We start from the raw sequence: 21,763 nt of genomic DNA, 5'->3' as shown, positions 1-21,763 counted from the left end.
TTCCAATCCAACATCTCATTGCACATGATCAGTGTAAAAATATCATCAATTAAAAATATTATCAAGCAGAAGAGTCTTAAAATAAGTTTGATATTTTTAAGAAAAGAAAACCCCAAAATAAGCCCTCCTGTTTCCTGAAATGTTTCAAATGTCCTCAAACTCGTCAACATTTAGGTTTTTCCAACTGATTCTCCTATTGTTAGACATTACCGACTTTCCACATAATCTCTTTCTGAGGAGGGGGAGGATTTTTACACTGTTGCAACTTCACTCATCTACAAACTTTATAGAGCAGGAATAACCGGATTCAAAGGAAGTAAGACACAAAAGCAATGTAAATTGTTGAAGACTCTGGTGTAACTTGGTTGTATTAATGAAAATGTGGGAGGATCTATATATGTTGACTTGGTAATTGTATTGCTATTACCTTCTAGAAATACTCATTATGTATACTAAGATCAAGGGTATTACTTCCAGCATGGCTTGTAGCAACAAATTCAAAACGGAAAAATTATATTTTTTCGAGTGGAATATTTAAATTAATAATGGCACATTCCCACTACCGAATACTATGTCATTGAAAACAATGAAGCAATATACAAACGTGTTAGGGGGAAGATCTTTACGTACACTGCTTAAGAAAACAAATCTCAGAATGTATACTGTGAGGCCAATTATAGAAATCATGCCTTTCTTACTCAGTTTGGGATGCTACAACAAAAATACCATAGACTGAGTGGCTTAAGCAACAAACATTTATTTCTCAGTCCTGGAAGCTAGGAAGTCCAAGATCAAGATACAGTGTCTGGGGGAGGGCTTCCTTCCTGGTTCATCGATGGCTGTCTTCTTGTTGTGTGCTCCCCAGAAAGCTCTCTGGGAGCCTCTTTTATAAGGATACTAATCCCTTTCATGAGGGTTTCACTCCCATGACCTAATCACCTCCCCAAGGATCCACCTCCTAACACCATCACATTGGAGGTTAGGATTTCAGCATATGAATTTGGAAAACATATTCAGTCCATAACATTCTGCCTAAATATATGTGTACCAATAAAGCCTAAAGGTATATGTACACATATATACATACACATATGAAAATAGAAAAAACAGGTACATCAAATTGCAATGAAATATCATGTGCATTGCCAACTTGTTCACAAAATGACACTTGCAATTTACATTTACCTCAATAGCTTATGACTGCTGCATTACTATAATTTGACAAACAAAACACTTTTGGAATTATATTTTGTATTTAGGAAAGAAAAATTAACTTTTTTCAAAAAATTAGAAAGTTTGACAAAATTGGGTTTGGCTGAAGCAAGCAGAAGCAAGCAATGATTCGTAGTAGGTGTCATAAAGATCCCCCGTGAGAGGTATCTGTGTTATCAGTAGGGACCATGGATTCTACAAGGTTGAGACCCACTGCTCTACACTTAGTTCTGAGAAATCTCATCAATTTAGCCTCAAATACACTTGGTCTACATCTAAGTTTTTTCTTGGTTCCAGGTCCATGAATAATTCCTCATTACCTATGCATTATTTGGCAGACTAAAAGCCACATTTTTAGCTCAATATTCAAGGTCCTCCTCCAAAAAGGTGCTATTCCCCCATGCCCAGGTTCATTCCCCATCCGGCATCCATGCATCATCTCTTCTACTCAGCTGCACCAAACCTTGCCTATGCTCAGAACACACTCCACGCTTTCTCACCTCTGGTTTTGATCCCATTGTCCATTTGGGAATGCCTGTCCCTTTCCTCTTCTTTCATTATGCAAGTCTCATTCAAATGTCAGTGATTCTGTAGAGCTTCTTTCAGAGCCCCCAGTCAGAATGAACAGTCCTGCACTCCTGTGGCATTTCTAAGTGGACCTCTAGTGTGGTACTTGTTTTATGACACCTCACATTCCAGTTATCATTGCTATTTTTTGTCCACCCCAAAAGCAGCACTCAAAATGTTTGAGCACCAATGCAGACAAACAAAAACCTGTATAGAAAGAAACTAACCAAGATGAATCTTCCTATTTGTAAGTATCTTAAGCTAAAATTCTACGTCATTCATATACGAGATGCTGGTTATTTACCTACTGTCAGTCAGCCTCATACCCATCCTTCTATCAGTTACTCTGTAATGCTATGCGGCTGAAGGTCAAAAAACTAACATTTCCTGAGCTTTTTTGCCAATTGGCTTCCAGTTAGATTCTGCTAATAGGACGCACCATTAGGAAATTACAAGGCAGGGAGATGGGAGAAGCCAGTGTTCATTGTCTCTACACCTCTCTCTCACCTTCCCTCTTACACAGTTGTTCCCCGGGGCTGTGTCCATTCCAAGTCCATAAATGTGGTCAATACCAGACTTCGCAAGTAAAAATACGGGACAGCCATTAAATTTGAATTTAAGAAAAGCAATGAATGATTTTTTACTAAAGGAATATCCCGTTCAATATTTGGAACATATTTATACTAAAAGTTGTTTTCTAATCTGAAATTCACATTTAAGCGAGTTTCCTGTATTTTATCTGGCAACTCTAATTACAAGGTCTCAGCATTTTGTTTTGTTTCCTTACTCCAGTTTCCAGCTTGATACTGCCTGTTTCTGAGTCTCTGAGGATTCTGCTGTATAAATTAGGTTGCTTTTTGGCTTCCCTCACTGACAGCTTAGGATTCAGTTTTCTCCAGTGTGTTGGCTACCACTTGTCCATATGCCTTCGTTTCCAAAATTTTGTTCCTGTTTTTTCTCTTTGCTTATTCCTGTCCTTATGGTTTTATGGATAAAATAAAAACAACTCTACTGTCATTTCAATGAGGTTTTGGGAAGAAGCAAAAGTAGATGTACAGGCTCAATCAACCACCTTTAAAGAAATCTATATATTTATTTAATATGTTCCTGTACCTTTTTGTTGTGTGTGCGCCATTTTGGCCATTTTTCTACAGCAGCTTGTTCAAATCTACTGGCTTTTTAAAAAATGCCAGCGTAGTTTTCCCTGCGCCACAGTATCCATGCACCATAATACTAATCTGATTTTTATTGAATGAATTATAAACTGTAAATTTTCACATAAGTTTTTGGGCTATTCTGTTCTCTTCGACTTTTTATTTCTGCATTAACTCTGATATGCTTTTTAATACCTGATACAACAGACAACCCCACCTTTCATGATCCTACGCTTTCAAACATTTCTTAAACATTTTGCTTTTACCACATAAACTTGATCCTCTATTTGGAACGTTCTTCCAACAAAACTCAAAGTCTGATTGTGATCATACTAAATTTATATACTAACTTTTACAGAAACAGCATATATAAAAATTTGCACCTTTTCTTTCAGGGGCATGGTGTGTCCTTACATTTATTCAGACTTTTAAATACCCTTAGTGAGTTTTATAGTTTTTGTTCATTTAGAGTTTCCACATTTCCTGTTAAAGCTACTCTTAAAGTTTTTATAGGCTTATGTTCACAGGGTCCAAGTGGTTATCTTTTAGACAGTGGACAACAGCTCATTGCTGTTATCAAGAAAAACTATTGATTTTCATGTACTGTATTTATCTTGTATGGAATCATCTTGGAGGGTATTTTCATTAGTTTTAAGTGTTTCTGTTGCTTGCTTTATATGCCTTATCTACAAATCACTGTAATTTGAATTTTTCTTTTCTTATTCTGTTAATTCAAATTCCCAGAACCATGCTGAATTTTAAAAAAGGAGTGCAGACATCCTTTTATTATTCCTGATTTTAATTGTTCCTGTGCCTGCCTCTATGTTCCTCCGTGAAGAATGATTTAGTGTTCCTACCCAGTAATTACTCTTTAAGAAATTATTGATATATCTCCGCACTCTTTTTCTCAGAACTCTGACGTGGTATTTTTCTTGAACTTTGTCAAATGATTTTTCTGTGTTGGCATGATGATCTTGTTTATCTAAATTATTTACAATAAAATGTTTTCTAACATTAAACCACTGTTGCATTGCTGAAAAGAATCTTACTAGGTCAAAGTCTTATTTTTTCTATTTCTTATCATCTAAATAACACTTAGAATAAACTCCTTAGATATGCACTGCTTGATTCTTTTATTAGCCTTTACTAATTATTTTTGCATCAATATTCACAAAAAAGATGAAATCACAATTTCCTTTGTTATTGGATTTGGATGTCTTTGTTATATTCACATTTTAAAACAAAAGCTCTCCGACTTTATCCATGTCCTAGAAAAATTTAAAGTGAATTGAAATGAGAATTCCATGCTGAAGCTCTGTGCTTAGTGATGGACGTGGGTGGTCGTAGTAGGGGACAATTCCTTGGCAGCTCTATTTCTTCTATGGTAATTAATTTATTAAAGTTTTCTGCATCTTCTGGAATTGGTCATAAAATTTTTCTTTAAAACTAACCATTTGGCTTTTTAAATATAATGGCAAAGAACTGGACACAATTCTCTCTTCATCCCCCTTCCTTTTACCATTTTTGTTAGGACATTTTGTGATTCTTCTATTTCTTTCTTAATTGGTTTATCTAGTGTTACCTACTTTATTTCCGTACCAAAAAATTAATATTTAGGTTTATTTACCATTTCCTCTTTTACTTCATTATTTCCTATCAACTCCTTCAGACTATTTTAAGTTTCTTCTATTGTTCTTTTTCTAAGAACAATGTTTAACACACTTGTTTTCATTATTTTCATATTGGAGTCAGTTGAGAGAATGGTGAGGAATTAGAGACGAGGTTCTGAAAACTCTTCCTAGGAGTTTGGCTATAAAAGGGAATAGAGAAACGGGTGCATACTTAGAAAGGTATATTAGATCCAGCGATATCGTATACTTGCAGTTGTTCTTAGGTGGGTAGTTCATCCTTTCTAACAAGAGGCAGAGGGCATTAACTATGGAATTGTGTATGTGCTCACTGTTGATGGCCCACGTGAGGTATGTGGCCATAAATTTAAAAATAGGTCCAGTTCGCACAACTCTTCTTCTCTGCTGGCATTTTACAGCTTGAGCATACAGAAGGCACAGGCAGAGGAAGAGATCTGGATTTAACCCAGGTTGGGGTTCTGCCAAGTAGATAAAAAGGGACAGGCACATACATGCAATACTGCCTAAAATGTCATGGGGTTCATGAATGCATATGGTATATGAACTCTCTGGAAGAGGATTCAAGAATACCATGATACAGGACAGCAGGAAGCATGGAAATGGATTTTTTAAATGCTATTCAGAATCTGATATTTGTGTCTAATAACCATAATAGTTGAAGCTTTTCCAAGCTGGATAATAGGGGCTAACTTTCTCACCTCCTTGTACTTGTAAGTCCTTCCTGGCCTTTGGGAATGGGACACTATTCACCTCTATGATTTTTCTTGTTAGAAGTCGTATCAGAATCTATGTAGATTAGAATCTATGTATTAGCAGTGGTTTCTTTTTTATTTAAGTTTACAAAATACATGCTTATAGAAAATTAAAACATTATAGAAACATAGAAAGCCAATCATAAAAGTTCTCCCATAGTTCCACTCCCTCACAAAGCCACTGATAACAATGTGGTGTCACTTCTCCATTACTTTTAGAGCATTAACAAGTTATTTTATAAAAAGTGCTTGCACTTTTTTTTTTACGTAAGAGTAAAGTTTGGACATCCTGTTAGTTCAGAGACACTCCTCACTCTTAATGGACAGAAATAAACTGTGTGAAGGTACCACAATCTATTAAACCAGGCCCTCACTGATAGGACATCTGGGATAATTTTAATTATTAAAGAACAAAGGTGCAATGAACTTGTGTGTGTACATTTGTCAGATTCTTCTTATTAGGCAGTTTCCTGGTAGTTTCATTTCTAATGAAACTGAAATGTTAGCTGAAGAGTCCAAGGATTTCCATATACTCTGAAGACCTGGCCTCCTAAACGCTCTCAGAGTTATACTCCCACCTACAGCATGCAAGATGGAGATGCGTAACTTGGAAATGCTTATTCAAAATTATGGGGCAATTTTTTAATTTGAAAAAAAAATTAAATCGATTGTTCTTGTAACTATGTTTTCTCACTATAGAAAGTGAAGTTTGATAAATCTTCTTGACTGATGGGGAATCAGGATCCTAAGGGTAGGGTTTATAAAACTTCTATTTACCAAGAGGTACAGGTATCAGACACTTAAGTAACACTTTTCTATAAAGCCTTCACAAAAGATTGCAGCTCTTCCTTGCTACAGCTTCAAATACGTCCACTGGTTTCTCCAGGTTTCGATACCTATACTGGTACTCTCTGCTTGTGGAATAAAATCCAAACTCAAAACATGAGCCTTCCCCACCACCAACCAGCTGTCCTCATTACTCAACTGCAGCATACAATTCTCTGCTCCCAGAACACACCACACACTTTCACATGTCTGGCTTCATTCCCTTTATGCCTCATCTTACAATACCCTTTTTGGTCTCTACCCTCTCAAGGCTCAGCCCAAACACCACCACTTACGCTATGAAGTCTTCCACAGTCCTCTCCGGGAAAATCAATGGTCTCTTCCTCTGTGCTACACCAACTTTTTGCTTGCACCTCGATTACAGCATTTCTATTACCAGCTACTAAAGTGGAAGTCTTGAAGGACAGACACATCTTATTTGTCTGTTTCTTGAACAGTATCTAGTGCAGAACTTTGCAGAAGATGCACTCAAAAACCGTGGAATAAACATACATTAAGTTAAATTAAGACTTCAAATCCTTTAATCCAAAATTATCAGTCACAGACACTAGTTTTTAAAGGAATAAAAAAAAAAAAACACTGTTCCTCTCAAAACATGTCCTATTATGGTAAGCAGTTTGGTAAGTTAAAAAAAAAAATGTGTCTTTTAATAAAACTGACAAAATATTCTACCTTTAGAAGAGTTATGTTCAACAAATCTCCATACGCTTGATAACTGCATCTTACTTCCTAAGATCTCAAATTGTTTATTTTAGAAATAAAAACACGGGCAGGGGCAGTTTATTGTAAAATATGAAGCAGCAATGATTCAAGCACGTGAGTTTCTGCTTTATATTCCTAGCCAGAGCACAAAATGACTGGATATCCTCATCAACGCCAAGCTAAGGAAAAAAAAAAAAAGGAACCACCATGAAGACAATGCCACATTAAAATCTCTTTCTCTTGATAATTTCTGGCTTCCAGCTGACTGGATGAGTTTCTTCTGTCTAAAAATAAAAAAGTAATTAAAACAAAGTATTATTAGTTTGCTTCATATTTAATAAGTTCCATTCTAACAAAAATAAGGCATCTGTTCTAAATTATATTACTTGGCATTATACATTTAGCAGTTAACAATTTTAGCAACAGCAGACAAACTTTTGGCATTATCTGAATCTAATAAAGGAAGAATGGGTCCACTACAAATTCAGTTTATCGTTTTTCATCTCAAATAAAATTGCTATTTACATATTCTAGTAACACCAAAGCTTATGATTCTAGAATTAATTTGCATAGTAATCTATTTATTTGCTGTTATTCTTAATGCAAGATTTTCCCAATTAACTATAATAAAGAAAGTTGGGATAAAATTAGAACAATCTATGGACTTGCTGGCATCAACGAAACCATTACAGAAATGTACTAGCAGACACTATTCAACATGACAAACACTTTAATACCATAAAGATTATTTTCCCTTCTGATAACTTCAGTAACTTTAACATGAGAAAACACTTGAAAACTTGGTATGGCTGATTTATTTTACTTTAAAATGTCTGTGAAATAGAGAACTTACCGCTGTATCATCCTCTCTGTATACTTTAATGGTTTTATCAGCTTCAGCTGTTAGTAACCGACTTTCAGACTGGTCAAAAGCACAAGCAAATATTCCTGATTCACTGTCTAAAGACCCAGGCTGCACAGCTGCATGAACTCTCTGGAAATTGTAGCCAGTTCTCCAGTCCCAAAGATGCATAGTGCCATTGTCAGCTTAAAGGGAAAGATGTAGTTAAACTTGGTATCTCTTCAACAATTCAGCTTGACAAACATTAAGTACCGACCATTAGCCAAGCATCATGGTAATAACTGCAAGTTATAAAGATGTATATGACATAGGCACTCAAACTTCTCTTAATGTTGGTTTGTCCACTTCATTTGTGCTTAATTCAGAATTTACTATAGATCACAAAAAGCAGCACAAAATGACATCCAATTCCAGAATAGACAACCAAACTCTAGGCAATTCCCAGCACAAATCTCTAACTTAGATTTATCATGTGTGAACTCAAAGAAGGCTAAAATATGAAATATGCTACATGTATTATGAATATACATGAACATTCAAATACACATCATCAGGCAAAGTTCTGCTATAATACTTAGGTGTGATGGCTTAGAAACTTCACAAATGTTTACTCATTCACTAAAAAAAAAATGACTGACTAAAACATATTTATCATAAAAGTCTTATTTTACCTCCAGATACAAGCACTCCATCAGAATTTACTGTCAATGTGTTAATAATAGCATTATGACCAGAAAGATTTTGAATGAAACTTCCATCAGGGAATTTCCACTGCTTTATGTTATCTGGAGAACCAGATGCAAATGTGTAACTGAAATAAGATTAAAAAGAATTAACGACAAAGTAAACCAACTTAAATAAAATGGTGGATTTAAAAAAGCTTATTACGGTTGCATTTTGCATGTATACTCACTGATCTGCGTAGTTTTAGTAAAATACTGTCATACCAAGAGGTAAAAATATTGAGACATCTGTTTCAAGTTACTTAAGATTTTCAATTTTAAACGTATTTTAAGTCCTAGATTAATGTTTTATTGTCCCCTCATTTCCCAATGCTCTACACTGAGCTAGACCAATAAATGGGCAAAGTCCTAAATTCACAAACAGGGCAAGGGGTTCTGTACCTATCCTGGAGAGAAGGAGAGTGAGAGAGGGAGAGAGAGAGGAAAACAGGAAGAAAGGGAGAGAAGGACAGAGAGAGAGGGCAAGAAGGAGAGAGAGAGAGAGAAGGGGAGTGAGGGAGACAGGGAAAGAGGAAGAAGGAGAAAGGGAATAAGGGTAATGGGTGAGGGAAAACAGAAAAGAAATGAATGTGATCAGAAAAGCGTCAGGGTGACATGATATAACAAACAATAGGTTGGGATACTTTGCTCCATCTCTTTGAATATCCTAACTATAATGTTCATGGTTTCTACTTTTTTCCCCTATGTATATTAACTTCTTAAGAATTAAACTATTCTATCAGTGTACAATAAGATGTATGTCCAAAACATTAAATCTAGCTACTACTAGCTTTTATTTTGACATGCAGCTTTCAACCATGATTTATTCATACTGTCTCATTTGACATTATCATTTTTCACCCTGTATAAAAAGTTCCTCATCTTACATAAGGCATGAAGAAAAATACTACATAGGGAAAATAACAGAAACACACATTCATTAAGTGGCACAGGTCTGGAAATGACAGTGGCTAATTGACTACCAAAGTAGAACCAATGCTGGTATTTCTGTACTATACTAAGACTTGAAGAAAGAAGCCAATTAAGAAAATACACTTACTGTCTTGGATGTAAAACAACAGCCCTGACTGATTTTTTGTGATTTGTTAATGTGACTCTTGTTTTTCCAGCCACCAAATCCCATAATCGTATTGTAGTGTCATGGCTTCCTGTAATGAAAATACATACACATCCCCAAAACAAAGATCAGGAAAAAGAATGTGAAAGTTAAATAAAACATGAAGCCTTCTTCCATAGACACATATAAACTAAATAAAAGTCATATCGACTCTTGGCTAATTGCTTCAAAAATTTTATTTAAATTTAATTCTTAAAAAAAAGGTAATAAACACGACGCCTTCTCAACTTAACAGCTAGAATAAATGTTGAGTAAAACATAAAACAAATACATGACGTTATCCGTTAGTGGAGGAGAAAGAAAAAACTAATGATTTTTTAGTTAATAAAATACATCAAGTAAAGGAATTATTTTCTAGTCTTGAAGATCCATTGTTATGAACCTTATTTTAAGCAAGACAAGACTCAAACCAGCTTTAAGGTTATTAGTTCACAGTGTTTTGTCTTCTAACTTCAGTTTCCTACACCAGTAATTTTGATACTATGAAACAACAATGCTTAACTGTATCTAACAGCATCATCTTCTAATCAGACATTACATGATTCTGTATACGACATTCTATGACACGTAAAAAGTATGAGATAAAAACAATCAAATGAATTGTTAGATTTTAAATGCACAAAGAAACACTGTACACAGAAACTGACAAAGCAAGAGTCACAGTGAATATGAAAAGTACATGTGTAATCATAACACATTCTGACACGAACACACGTACCAGTAATAATCTGCGGTTCTGCAGCTTGACACCTCACTGTCGCAACTGCATTTGTATGTCCAGATAATGTGTGTACACTGGCTTTAGTTCTCACATCCCAAATCTATAAAAACACAATAGACATACTGGCAAAGAGAACAAGTGTTCATATCTCAGGCAGGTAACTGGATCAACTGAAGGCTGGGAATTTACTAGATGATTGTGCCTGAGTATAAAGAAGAAAGTGCTTAAATGAAAGATAATGATCTGTAAGCTGGCAGGGAATGTAGATGGGAGGCAGCTGATGGGGAAAAAAGCTAAGAGATGAGGGGACTGAAAGTCTAAGAATGAGTATAACGGGACTATTTAATGAAAGAGCTAATGGACAATAGTTGTGATGACAGAATGCAATGTGAGAATGTCACATTTCAGGGGCAGGGCACTCCTAATAATAACCCAATAACAAACACGGTGAGGGCATAGAACTGAAGATGAAGGTGGAAAACACACAAGTCAAGAAACTGAGGGACCAGGTTATTGGTGGGTCAAGGCAACTAACTTTAATTCCCTGTCAAACAATACTCGACTGCAATACCAAATACGCATACTGTAAGATGCAACATATTTACAGATGAACACAAAGCTCTATTCCACTTACCCGTGCAGTTGAATCTCGACTACAGGTGACCAGCACATCGATTGTCGGGTGCAAATCCAAACCATACACTGCACTTAGATGTCCATGATAGTGCCTTATAACCTAAAAATAAAGCAGGAACGATACAATTTCTCTACTAGAAAGAAAAACAGTGGCTTATGATGTTTTAAATCCTTAACTCCAAACTTACTTTGTTATATTCAAGATCCCAGCATTTGACTTGTTTGTCTTCTCCACAGGAGAACAGGTAGGGGCTCCTCGTGCTCACTATCACACCACGCACTGTACTGATGTGCCCAGTTAACGACAGCTTTAACTTGCCACTAGCCAAGTCCCAAATCTGCAATCAAAGAATAATTTTTCTTGATTGTTTCAAAGCAAATTTCTAGAATCTTGATATTAAAGTTAAGTCTTCAAAAAGTGAAAGATATAAACATATAGAAATTTAAAAATTTGCAAAACAACACCCCCACCAAAAATGAAAGCAGGGAAAAAATAGAACTGAAAGGTAAGCTCAAACTGGGAAAGTATTTGTAATAGATGACAAAAGGTTAATATTCCTAATATATAAAAGATATCACTGATAACAAAAGTATGAATACCACATATTAAATTAGTCAAGGATAGCAATAACTTGAAAAAAAAAAACCTATGCTTCAACCTAAGTGTCCATCAATGGATAAAGAGATAAAGAAAATGTGCTGTAAATATACAATGGAATACTATTCAGCCATAAGAAAGAATGAAATCTTGCCATTTGAGACAACATGGATGGACCTTGAGAGCATTATGCTAAGTGAAATAAGACAGAGAAAGACAAAAACTGTATGATCTCACTTATATGCGCAATCTTAAAAAAAAAAAAAACAAAAACTAAGCTCATAGATACAGAGAATAGATTGGTGGTTACCAGAGGCAGGGGGTGGGAGATGGGTGAAGGGGGTCAAAAGACACAGGGGGATGTAATGCACCGCATAGCAACTATGATTAATAATACTGTACTGCATATCTGAAAGCTGCTGAGAGTTAGATCTTAAAAGTTAGCATCACAACAAAAAAAATTCTGTAACTATGTATGGTAACTAGACTTGCGGTGATCATTTGCAATATATACAAATACCAAATAATTATGTTGTACTCCTGAAACTAATATAACGTTGTATATCAATTATGCATCAATAAAAAATTTTAAAAAATCCTAAAAGCAGCTTTATAAGAGATCAAAAAGCTCAATCTCACAGGACATTTTGTATATACAGTTTTTAAAAGATTAGATACCCATTTCTGCTTATCACATTAGTAGATATTTTTAAAGACACACAATCAATATGCTAAAACGGATCCTCTCACACACTGCAAGTATGAATTCCCCCATATTTGAAAATAATTTGTACTTTGGGTGTCAACTTCAAAAACATTTGACCCATTGATTCCATTTCTGGGAATCTACCACAACAAAATAATTTCAAATACAGAAAAAGTTTTAGGTACAAAGATTAATTATGGCATCACTTGTGATAGTGAAAATCAGGGAACTAAAACTTTAACGTCCAACAATAGAAAACAGATTACAGAATACCTAAATGATATAATATTACGGAACCATTTAAAAAGGTGTTCAATTTCCCACAGGAATATGCCTTTGATACAACGTTAAGTCAAAAAAAAAGCACGGTACAGGATTACATATCAAGCAAGATTTGTGCACACAGGAAAAGCGCTCAGAAGAAATGCAGTGATTCATATGCACAGAAGTAAATACTAAAGAGAAATGCATTCAGGTATCTGACAGCGGTAGGATTATGTATGGGTCAATGTTCTTTGACACTTCTATTTTCCACATGTTTATAGATGTGCATGCTTTAATTCTGTAACCAGAGGGGAAAAAACACTTAAATATCAAGGAATTAGTGGTAGGTAGTTCGCATGTACTGTTTAGAAAAAACTGTTGTTTAAATTTCACTGTTCAAGTAGTTATTTATTTGGAACTTTTAACTGATATAAACAATAAATTTTACTCCATATTCAGATCTAAAAAAAGTCAGAGAAACTCCAAGAGCCATTCCCACCAGAGGAAATAACTTAAAACAGATTAAATTTACATGGTAAGCACAGCCACGTTTAATTTTTCTTTCTTCCTTGTTACCTTTATAGTTCTGTCAGCAGATCCCGTAACAAACCACTGATTTCCAGGTTCCACAGCAATACATCGAACCCAGCCAAGATGTCCACTGATGACCTGTATAAAAAAAAAAGGTAGAATGGGCAGACTCATTATATGTAAGTTAAAGTCTATGCAATTTCAACTCATTACACATAAGTTAAAGTTTATTCAATCCAAGTTTGAATTGCCCCTCCCTACATCGTCAAGTGATAAGTTTGTAAGATTATCTGACAATTCGATTTTTAGAATAAGTATTGAATGATCTTCAATCAGTGAATGGATACACAAACTGTAGTATATCAATACAGTGGAATACCACTCAGCAATAAAAAGGAAGGCATTATGCATGCAACAACGCAGATGACTCTCAGAGGCATTAAGCTCAGTGAAGGAAGTCAGTGTCAAAACATACATACTGTATGATTCCATTTACGTGACACAGTTGAAAAGACACAACTATGGTGATGGAAAACCAATGAATGTTTGCCAGGGGTGAGAAAAGATGTGACCATAAAAGAACAGTGCAGGGGTGTTTTCTAAGCTGATGGAACGAACTTCTATATCCTAATTGTGGTAGTGGTTACCCAAATCCATATATCTGTTAAAGTTTCTCAGCTCTGTACACCAATAGAAAGTCTATTTTACTATACGATAATTTGAAAGGTAAAATTTAATATATATATTAAACCAAGTGTACCTGTACTTTTCCTACTATATACATTTTATTTTAGATCTGGTACATTTTGAATCATTTTAACTTAGTGTAATTTAAAAGATAATCAGTAGAGCCAAAGAAATGTCCTTATACATTGTTTTTCCTCTGGCCTTCAGAATAAATACCTCAACACTTTCCTAAATTTATTTTATCTGCTCTCCACATTTAGTAGCCTTCTGTCCGTATTTTATACTGTATTTTATGCAAAATACAAGTATAGCTTTTACTGAAAAAAGTCTCCTTCCCAAGGTATCCTTTAAGACAGTGTCTAAGCTCCTTTCGCATGCCTCCCCAGATCACTTTACCAGTTCTCATATTCACTCCTCTTCCTCCTGATTCTACTCCTCAGCTCTGCTCAACTGGAAAGCAGTGATTACGTTTCACACAATGGAATGACATACAGATTCACTCACCCTGTAGAGCTTCCACGGTGGGTGCCACTGAGGTTTCGGCATTGTCGGGGCTTTTTTAGCCATCAGTGCAGAGTTCTTGGCATTACCACCCTCCATAACCACCTGGAAATGGAACAGATCACATTATTATTAAAGATATCTTTCCTAAGGTTTCATGTTACCAATTCAAAAACAGAAATTCAAGGAGGGGGTTTATGAAAGCTTTTTTCCTTAAATGAAGAGGAAAGGACAGCTAAAAATGTTTGTATAACTAGAAAATGAGTCTAACATTTCTAATCAGAACTATATTTTTTCTGTATGTTAATTCTAATTTTAAAAAGCAATTAAAAAATCTCAAGAAAGGCAGAACATTAGAGTTAAGAGGACATACCACTGTGCATGGGTTCAAAACCCAGCTCTGCCAATTACTAGCTGACTGACCTTGGGTAAAAACTATGCAACTTCTGTGCCTTATTTGTAAAATGGAAACAACAGCGCCTACCTCACACAGTTATTATGAACATTAATAGAGTAGTAAATGCTGTAGGTAAGCTCCTACTATTATTTAAGTGACTATAAATAGACTGCTGCCATTGCCTTTCATTGTTACATTTTAACATTATTGACTTACTTTTGTAAAGGAGAGACTGGTAGTTCCTTCTATTTATCTTCCAAAAAGTATTTCGGTACTACTTTAAAAGGTATACTAGCTGATATACCATCTACCCTTAGCCTCCACCCACCCATCCAAAAAATACGTAAACCCAAAAAATTCCTGCCCTTAAGCAGCTTATATTACATCCTCCTAAGGAGGCAGAAAGCCTGGGCAGAGAGACCTGTGAATGGAGGCTAAAGAAGAAATGTGGTGGGAGGACAACAGACTCGTTCACTTCATAAAGCCAAATCAACTGCAGAATAAACTGAGGAAGTAAAGCCTGCACTTATTTCAAGTGACAGCATAATAAAACGAACTGCATATTTTCAGTTATTTTTTCTACAATTACTTTGACCAATAATAACAGTAGCTGCCATTTACTTACAGATAAACTTACATACTTCTAAATTCTCATTCACATGACACTAGTTATACAGCCCGTGAATATTACAATACTAATAGCACTCAACTCTAACTGTATAAACCAACTTAAAGTTTAATTACAAAAAGACTTTCATAGCTAACATATATTAATACAAATTTCAGAATAATATTCCTTGTGTTTTTAATAGGATAATAAAAAGCAGCATATTATCTTCATCAAATTTATTAAATATTATGTACAATGCGCCAGTACATGCAGTATATTAGAATTTTAAATTCTAAAAAATATGTCAAGACACTTGCAACTTAAATTTTAGGGCTATGTGATACTAATGCTTAGCTCAGGTTGCTTTTTACTGTAACAATTCCAAAAGAAAGCTTACTTATTTAATATTTAAGGTAAGACTCAGGATAAAGGAAAATAAGGCAATGAGTTCCAGAAGTTAGAATGGTGCAGTGTAATGTGACACAGAGAAACTCACCGAAGTCATCCCTGCAGGCTGTGAACGCTCGGAAGCCCCAGAATGTCGGAATTCACCTCCAGCAGGTGCACTCCGATTTGCATCAACTCTGAGGCAAAAAAAAAATCCCATTCTAAGTAATTAATGCCCCTTGTCATGCGTTCTGCAGAACCAACTCTTTACATTTTAAATTTCTATAAGCAATGATAAATGAAAATGTCATGTAATACATAAATATAAACAAATTGAAAAATGAGAAAAAATGTGAACAGCGAACTATGTTTTCAAATTTGTAATGAGAAGGCCTGTATTTCATACCTGGCCTGAGAAGGTGGTAACGCCACAGCTAAGGACTGTGCAGCTGACTCACTTGGCATTCTTTGGATCTTAGTATCTGCTGTCAAAGCAACTCCTGTTAAAATGAAAAAAATTATCAATTCCTTTTAGTAGCTATCTTTATTAACATTTACACACCTTCAAAATAAAATGCTGAAGGAAAACATACCAAAAAGGTAATGGTGATTATCTCCAGGTGGTGATATTACAAAAATTTTGATTATGTTTTGCATGTCTTTTGTTACTATCTTTTTTTACAATAAATATTGCTTAACAATACATAACTTAAAATTGATTTAATCACAAGTGGCTTAGTATCAACAAAGCCCAACAGAGCAAAGTTAAATTTCTATTATCTTGGGATATTACCTTCAGATCTAAAAATTAAGTAGTTCCCAAAATAGTAATAGAACGTTTCTAAGAGTAAACGCAAATTACTACAAGAAGCACTGATTCACCTGTACGTTCACTATGGTGAATCTTGTCCTGATAATCACTAGAACTTAGATATACTAAGCTTCCTGTCCTCCACCCTTTATACTGGTCATTCTATTTGTGTGCCAATTTCTCTACAAACATACACATCCTGGAAACTTTTTCATCATACCTGCTTCTACACTAACACATCATTTTTATAAGCTTAGTGATGTTTACATGTCTCTCTAAACCTCCAAATAATAAACTTGGTCTTTGCCTGGAGCAGTCTTCTTGTCTTGGAATTCCTAGCACAGCACCAGAAAAAAATATAGGTGCTTAAGAATGTTTGCTGAATGAACGCATGTGATATTGATTAGTACTATCTAAAAAGCTATGCCTTATCTAAAAAGCTGAGCTTACCTTATATTTTATAGGCAATGGGAATCATATTATTGGTTCATTCATGGAAATATATGTGACAATAAGACATTTTCAATATGCAACAGCTCACTTACCAGGTCCTGGTGGATACGGATGTGTACCTGTCACCAAATATTCAACTTCTTGTCCTAAAATAAAAACAAAAGAGAGAAAAAATTCATCAATGGCAAATTTATTTTACATACAAGCATCATCTCTTTTAACGAATTAAATAATATTAAATCTATCAATTGGACTTCTTAAAGTTCCCAACTAAACCCAAACCTTGGAAATAAGGTAAGTTGATCATTTTTGTTTTGACTTCTGAAAATCATGTACACAGCTATCTCCTTGACCATTTGCTGATATGATGTCAAGAAAGCTTGTACATTTGCTACATAGCAATGGTGTACAGAGAGGTCATCCTATTGAGTAACAATCCACGCTGGTTTTTCTTCCAAGCAAATGGTTTCCCTGTGGAATCTTGGATTATCTTTATTCACTACAATTTATCATCATCTTTCTGAATTTTAGCCAAAATAGATAGATGTTCTACCCATAGGTTAGGAATTTTTCCTTTAGTCTCCACTGTGACCTTCTCCATATCCTAAGAAATTCTACCATCATTATACTACCACTATTTTATCTCCTATAAGAAAAAATCCACCAACCAATAATCTCACTCACTACTTCAATAAGGAAACCCAGACTTCCATTATGCTACTGGTATAGCTATTAAATAGAGCATGGGTCTAATTAGTCCTTCTAGGAGGGGCATTAATAAGACATTTCATATTTCTGTTTTTAAAATTCACATATAAGTCCTGACACTTCTGACAATGCCATACTCACCTTGATTGGCAGGATATTGTTTATGACCATATGAATCCGATGCATTCTGAGGGCCCTTCTCTTTAAAATTTTCTTTTGAGGAAGGCATATGCAACACAGGACCATATTCATTACGCAGCTTGATTGCCATTTTTCGTTTGTGACTATTTAAAAATTATAAACATTAAGAATGTATCTTTGAGTACTTTAAACATATTCACCAAAGTAAATATACTCACAGATAGCCAGGAAACAAGTACTTAAACAGTTTAAGTTCACCTAATCATGTAGAAAAAGTTTCTATTAAGATTTTAAAGTTAGAGAGTATTTTAAAAAGCTCAAAATTTCCAAGTGCATTTCCACACTTTTGTTCACAATCTACCACATAGCATACATTAAGTCTAAGTAATATTTCAGTTTGTTAACCAATAAATATAAAACTTTTCATGATGAGAATCAAGGGTCTAACTGACTTAAAAATACACAGAAACTAAAATACCCTTAAAAAAAATCTCAGTCAATAAACTTTCCTTCAAATGTCTAAATATAGTAAAAGCTCTACAGTAACCTTTACTGGATATGTATCTAAAAAGGTTAGTCAGAACTAATCAAAGTACTTAATTAGTTCAATATTTTAAAAAGAAATGCACTTATTATACTACTTCTAAGAATAGTCTACTTTATAAATTAAATGTAAATGCTTGTTTGAGGAATTAAGTTGATTTTAAAAGAAGGTAAAGGACAAAGAAGGAACACTGCACATAATGCAATCCCAGACTGGAGCTGGAGATGTAGAACCAAAAATATGCCACCACTCAAAAATCTTCATCATACTAACGAGAAAAGATGGGAGTAGAGGTACTGGCCAGGTACAATTTCAGCTCAGCAAGGCTCTGAGAGCAGCGGGAAGCTGAAAGCACATACAAAGTGATTGATTATAAAATATAACACCTAAAAGGGACTCTCCTAATTACTGGGTATTTGTAAAATGCAATTAATTAATGGGAGTTTTACTGTAAAAGGCCAAAAAAAGTTAAATCAGCTTAAATTATGCCCAAACACCACTCACGTTGAATAAATATCCTATTGTCAGTATTACTCACTAATCTTTAAAGGTCCCCCTCGCCCTGCTCTCTTCCCCCAGTATTAGAAGTTTAAATATTCTAGCCATTGAAAAGGAACTATACCTACCTCTCTTCATCCAAAGGCACAGGTTTTCCATTATCAGCTACAAACATGTCATGGGTTCTCTTCAGTGACCTGAATACAAGTGTGTGCACAGAATGTTTCTGTACCTCCTAGAAAGAAAGAGTGTAATCACATATCTAGCTACAAATTACATATATCATAACCTAAATCAAAGTCAAGTTAGTTACATGCTTTACCTGTTTAAATATGTAAAAAGCTTTGCACTGCTCACCACAGCTATGTGTAGCAACCTACAGGAGGCAAGTTCAGGGAAGAGGAGGAGGCTCCTCTTTGGCCAGAGCCCCACGTATACCACCTGAGTGATGCCTGAGATCCATTTATTCAATAAATATTTACTGAGCACCTACCAAATGTCTGGCAGGTACTGTGCTAGAAGCTAACAAGAGAATGATGAAAAGGCAGTCATTGTCTCTGTGCTCAAGAGGAAACACAAATAAAAATAAGCAAAATAACTCCACATTTTGATAAGTGCTATAAAGAAAACAAGCAAGGGGCTGAGACAGAGAATTGAAGAAGAACTTAGGATAATTACTAAAGATCTCTCTGAACTGTTATTTAAGCAGAGAGGATGTTGGCCTTGTGCAGAATAGAAGTAAGAACAATCCAGGCAGAAAGAAAACGCCATGTACAAAGGTGTTCAGTAAATGAAACAAGGCCAGGAGACGTGCAGCTGTGTATGTTCATTGAGAGGGTGGGTTGTGATGCAAGATGAGGTTGTAAGAGTAGCCAAGATCCAGATCAGGTAAGTTCTTTTAGACCACTGCAACAGTCTGTATTTTTGCTCTAGTAACATAGGGCCAGTAAAGAGTTTGAAGCAAGAAAAGCATGATCAGCTTACATTATAAACAGATTAATTTACCGGGGTGCGGGGGTAACAAAATGGAAGCAGAGAGACCAGCTGGGAGCTAATGCACCAGTCCAGGCGAAAGATGATGCTGGTCTGAATTAAGCTGATGGCAGTGGGTATGGACCAGAGTCAAGAAATATTTCTGAGATAAGACAAACAAGGTTTGCTAAGAGAATGGCTGTTCAAGCCAGAGAAACATGCAAAAATTTAAGACTGGCAGACTTTCCTGGGGGAAGGGCTGAACTAAGAGATAACGTGAACAGCAGAGAAGATGGCCAGTCTTCTAGGTCATAGAACCACTGAATGTACCCCGCAGGGGGCGAGTGCCAGTGGTGGAATATCAACATAAGTCCCGCCTCCGAGGACAGTGCCCAGCTCAAGTGCTCAAGGATCAACTAAGGACGGGAGAAATTATCTCAGGCTTCCCGCACGGACGGAACCTCCACTCGAGCTCTCCTCTAGCCTCTCTCCCTTCCTGAAAACCTTAAAAGACTCCCCGGCCTCGGCCCAACAGGCTCCCCTCACAGCCTCCACTCTCCCTAGACTCCCGACACCCTCGACCCACCAAGCCCGCCGCCAAAGTAAACCAGTCGGGAAGCAAACGACTCCTGAGCACCCAAGCGTCACTCTACCTCGACCATGATGCTGCCGGGTATCTCGCCACTCCCGCAGAAAAGAAACACTATCCCCCAAGGGAGAAACCGCCGCCACCACTGGGCAGCCCCTTCCGGAATCGGGCGCTCTGGCGCCGGATGTGACGCAACTTCGCGCAGGCGCGCTGGTCACCCGCAGGCCTTCTGGGGTCGAGAGGCGGGCCTTTCTCCTGGGGACCGCCTCTGGGGCGGAGTCTCGGGACTGAGACGCGGAGGCTGCTGTAATGTATGCGTGCAGGATTTCGCTCACCTCTTTGAAGAGTTTTTGAAGTAACGTCGCGTTGTTCTCAGCCTTAAAGTTTCGGTTTAGGGCTGTGGTTGCGCTGTATTCCCCAGAAGATTAATGCGTTTTCTTCAGAGAACCTAAACCATCAGTTCCAGGGAGGGTCTGGAGAGAGTGAACCTCGGCAGCTCTAAGGCTTTCCCGCCGCCTTGCCCTCTTTGGGGGTCCCCTCCGGGTTTATGTCGCCTGATTCCACTACTTGGCTAAACTTGGCGGGAAGTATTTAGACGCTTTGGAGCCAGGCGCCTAAAAACGATGCCTCTTACACTTATACTGTTCACTAAACACTTCTTCAGTGAGTATTGCGGAATGGTTGTTTCAATTTGAGAACTTTTGCAAAAGATTTTTTTTTTAAGAGTTTGTTTTTCCTTTTTCTCCCCAAAGCCCCCAGGTACGTAGTTGTGTATTTTTAGTTGTGGGTCCTTCTAGTTGTGGCATGTGGGATCCCGCCTCAGCATGGCTTGATGAGCAGTGCCATGTCTGCATCCAGGATTGGAACTGGTGAGATCCTGGACTGCAGAAGCAGAGCACGTGAACTTAACCACTCAGCCAGGGCTGGCCCCTGCAAAAGATTAACAGCATATGACAAAACCCCAAATTTATTTTCTGCTAATAAATAGTTTTTTTTTTTTAATCTCTCAAAATCGCATAACCCTTGTCCATTTCCTACTTGTCTGCTGGTTAATGTGGCTTCAATAATACCAGGGTATAGCTTTTCAAAGCAGGTGTAAGAAAGACACCCCTGGAGCCATTTTTATTTAAACACATCCCGGTGCCAAAGTATTGGTATTTTGTTTTGTGTTCTACACAGGTAAAATCTGCAGTTTGCAGTCAATCCTGCCCAATTATTTTTCTATGTAAAAAGAAAAACTGGGGACCGACCCTGTGGCCAAGTGGTTCAAGTTCCACCTGCTCTGCTTCAGCAGCTTGGGGTGCACAGCTTGGGAGCCCAGGTGCTGACCTACTGCACTCATCTACCATGCTCTGGAGGTGTCCCACCTACAAGGCAGAGGAAGATTGGCACAGTTGTAAGCTCA

The 21,763-nt window shown here is 36.5% G+C and overlaps 1 protein-coding gene across 2 annotated transcripts; it reads right to left on the bottom strand.

Annotated features, from left to right (window-relative positions):
- Positions 1–5,415: 5,415 nt before the first annotated feature.
- Positions 5,416–20,554, bottom strand: PLRG1 (pleiotropic regulator 1). 2 transcript variants are annotated; one of them, XM_023626652.2, is made up of 16 exons: positions 20,423–20,554; positions 18,926–19,032; positions 18,573–18,644; positions 17,756–17,898; positions 16,999–17,052; positions 16,049–16,142; positions 15,752–15,839; positions 14,252–14,353; positions 13,106–13,198; positions 11,150–11,299; positions 10,960–11,061; positions 10,323–10,425; positions 9,527–9,635; positions 8,416–8,555; positions 7,736–7,929; positions 6,679–7,166 (listed from the first exon to the last, which is right to left on the bottom strand). In XM_023626652.2, the coding sequence occupies exons 4-16, from the start codon at positions 17,883–17,885 to the stop codon at positions 7,107–7,109; spliced, it is 1,419 nt and encodes a 472-aa protein (XP_023482420.1). In that variant the 5' UTR covers positions 17,886–17,898; positions 18,573–18,644; positions 18,926–19,032; positions 20,423–20,554; the 3' UTR covers positions 6,679–7,106.
- Positions 20,555–21,763: the final 1,209 nt, after the last annotated feature.

The sequence above is a fragment of the Equus caballus genome, chromosome 2 (genome assembly GCF_041296265.1).
Source record: "Equus caballus isolate H_3958 breed thoroughbred chromosome 2, TB-T2T, whole genome shotgun sequence".
NCBI classification, from domain to species: domain Eukaryota; kingdom Metazoa; phylum Chordata; class Mammalia; order Perissodactyla; family Equidae; genus Equus; species Equus caballus.
The sequence above is the reverse complement of the archived record's forward strand: the minus strand, read 5'-3'. Positions and strand labels throughout refer to the sequence as shown.

What these genes read in the sequence shown, in the direction of transcription:
- PLRG1 (XM_023626652.2), bottom strand. Translation starts at nt 17,885, where the DNA reads ATGGCAATCAAGCTGCGTAATGAATATGGTCCTGTGTTGCATATGCCT. An exon ending in ACAATATCCTGCCAATCAAG is followed by an intron (nt 17,053 to 17,755) that starts GTGAGTATGGCA and finishes TTTTTATTTTAG; the next exon opens with GACAAGAAGTTGAATATTTG. An exon ending in AGAACCGCAGATTATTACTG is followed by an intron (nt 9,636 to 10,322) that starts GTACGTGTGTTC and finishes TTTTCATTACAG; the next exon opens with GAAGCCATGACACTACAATA.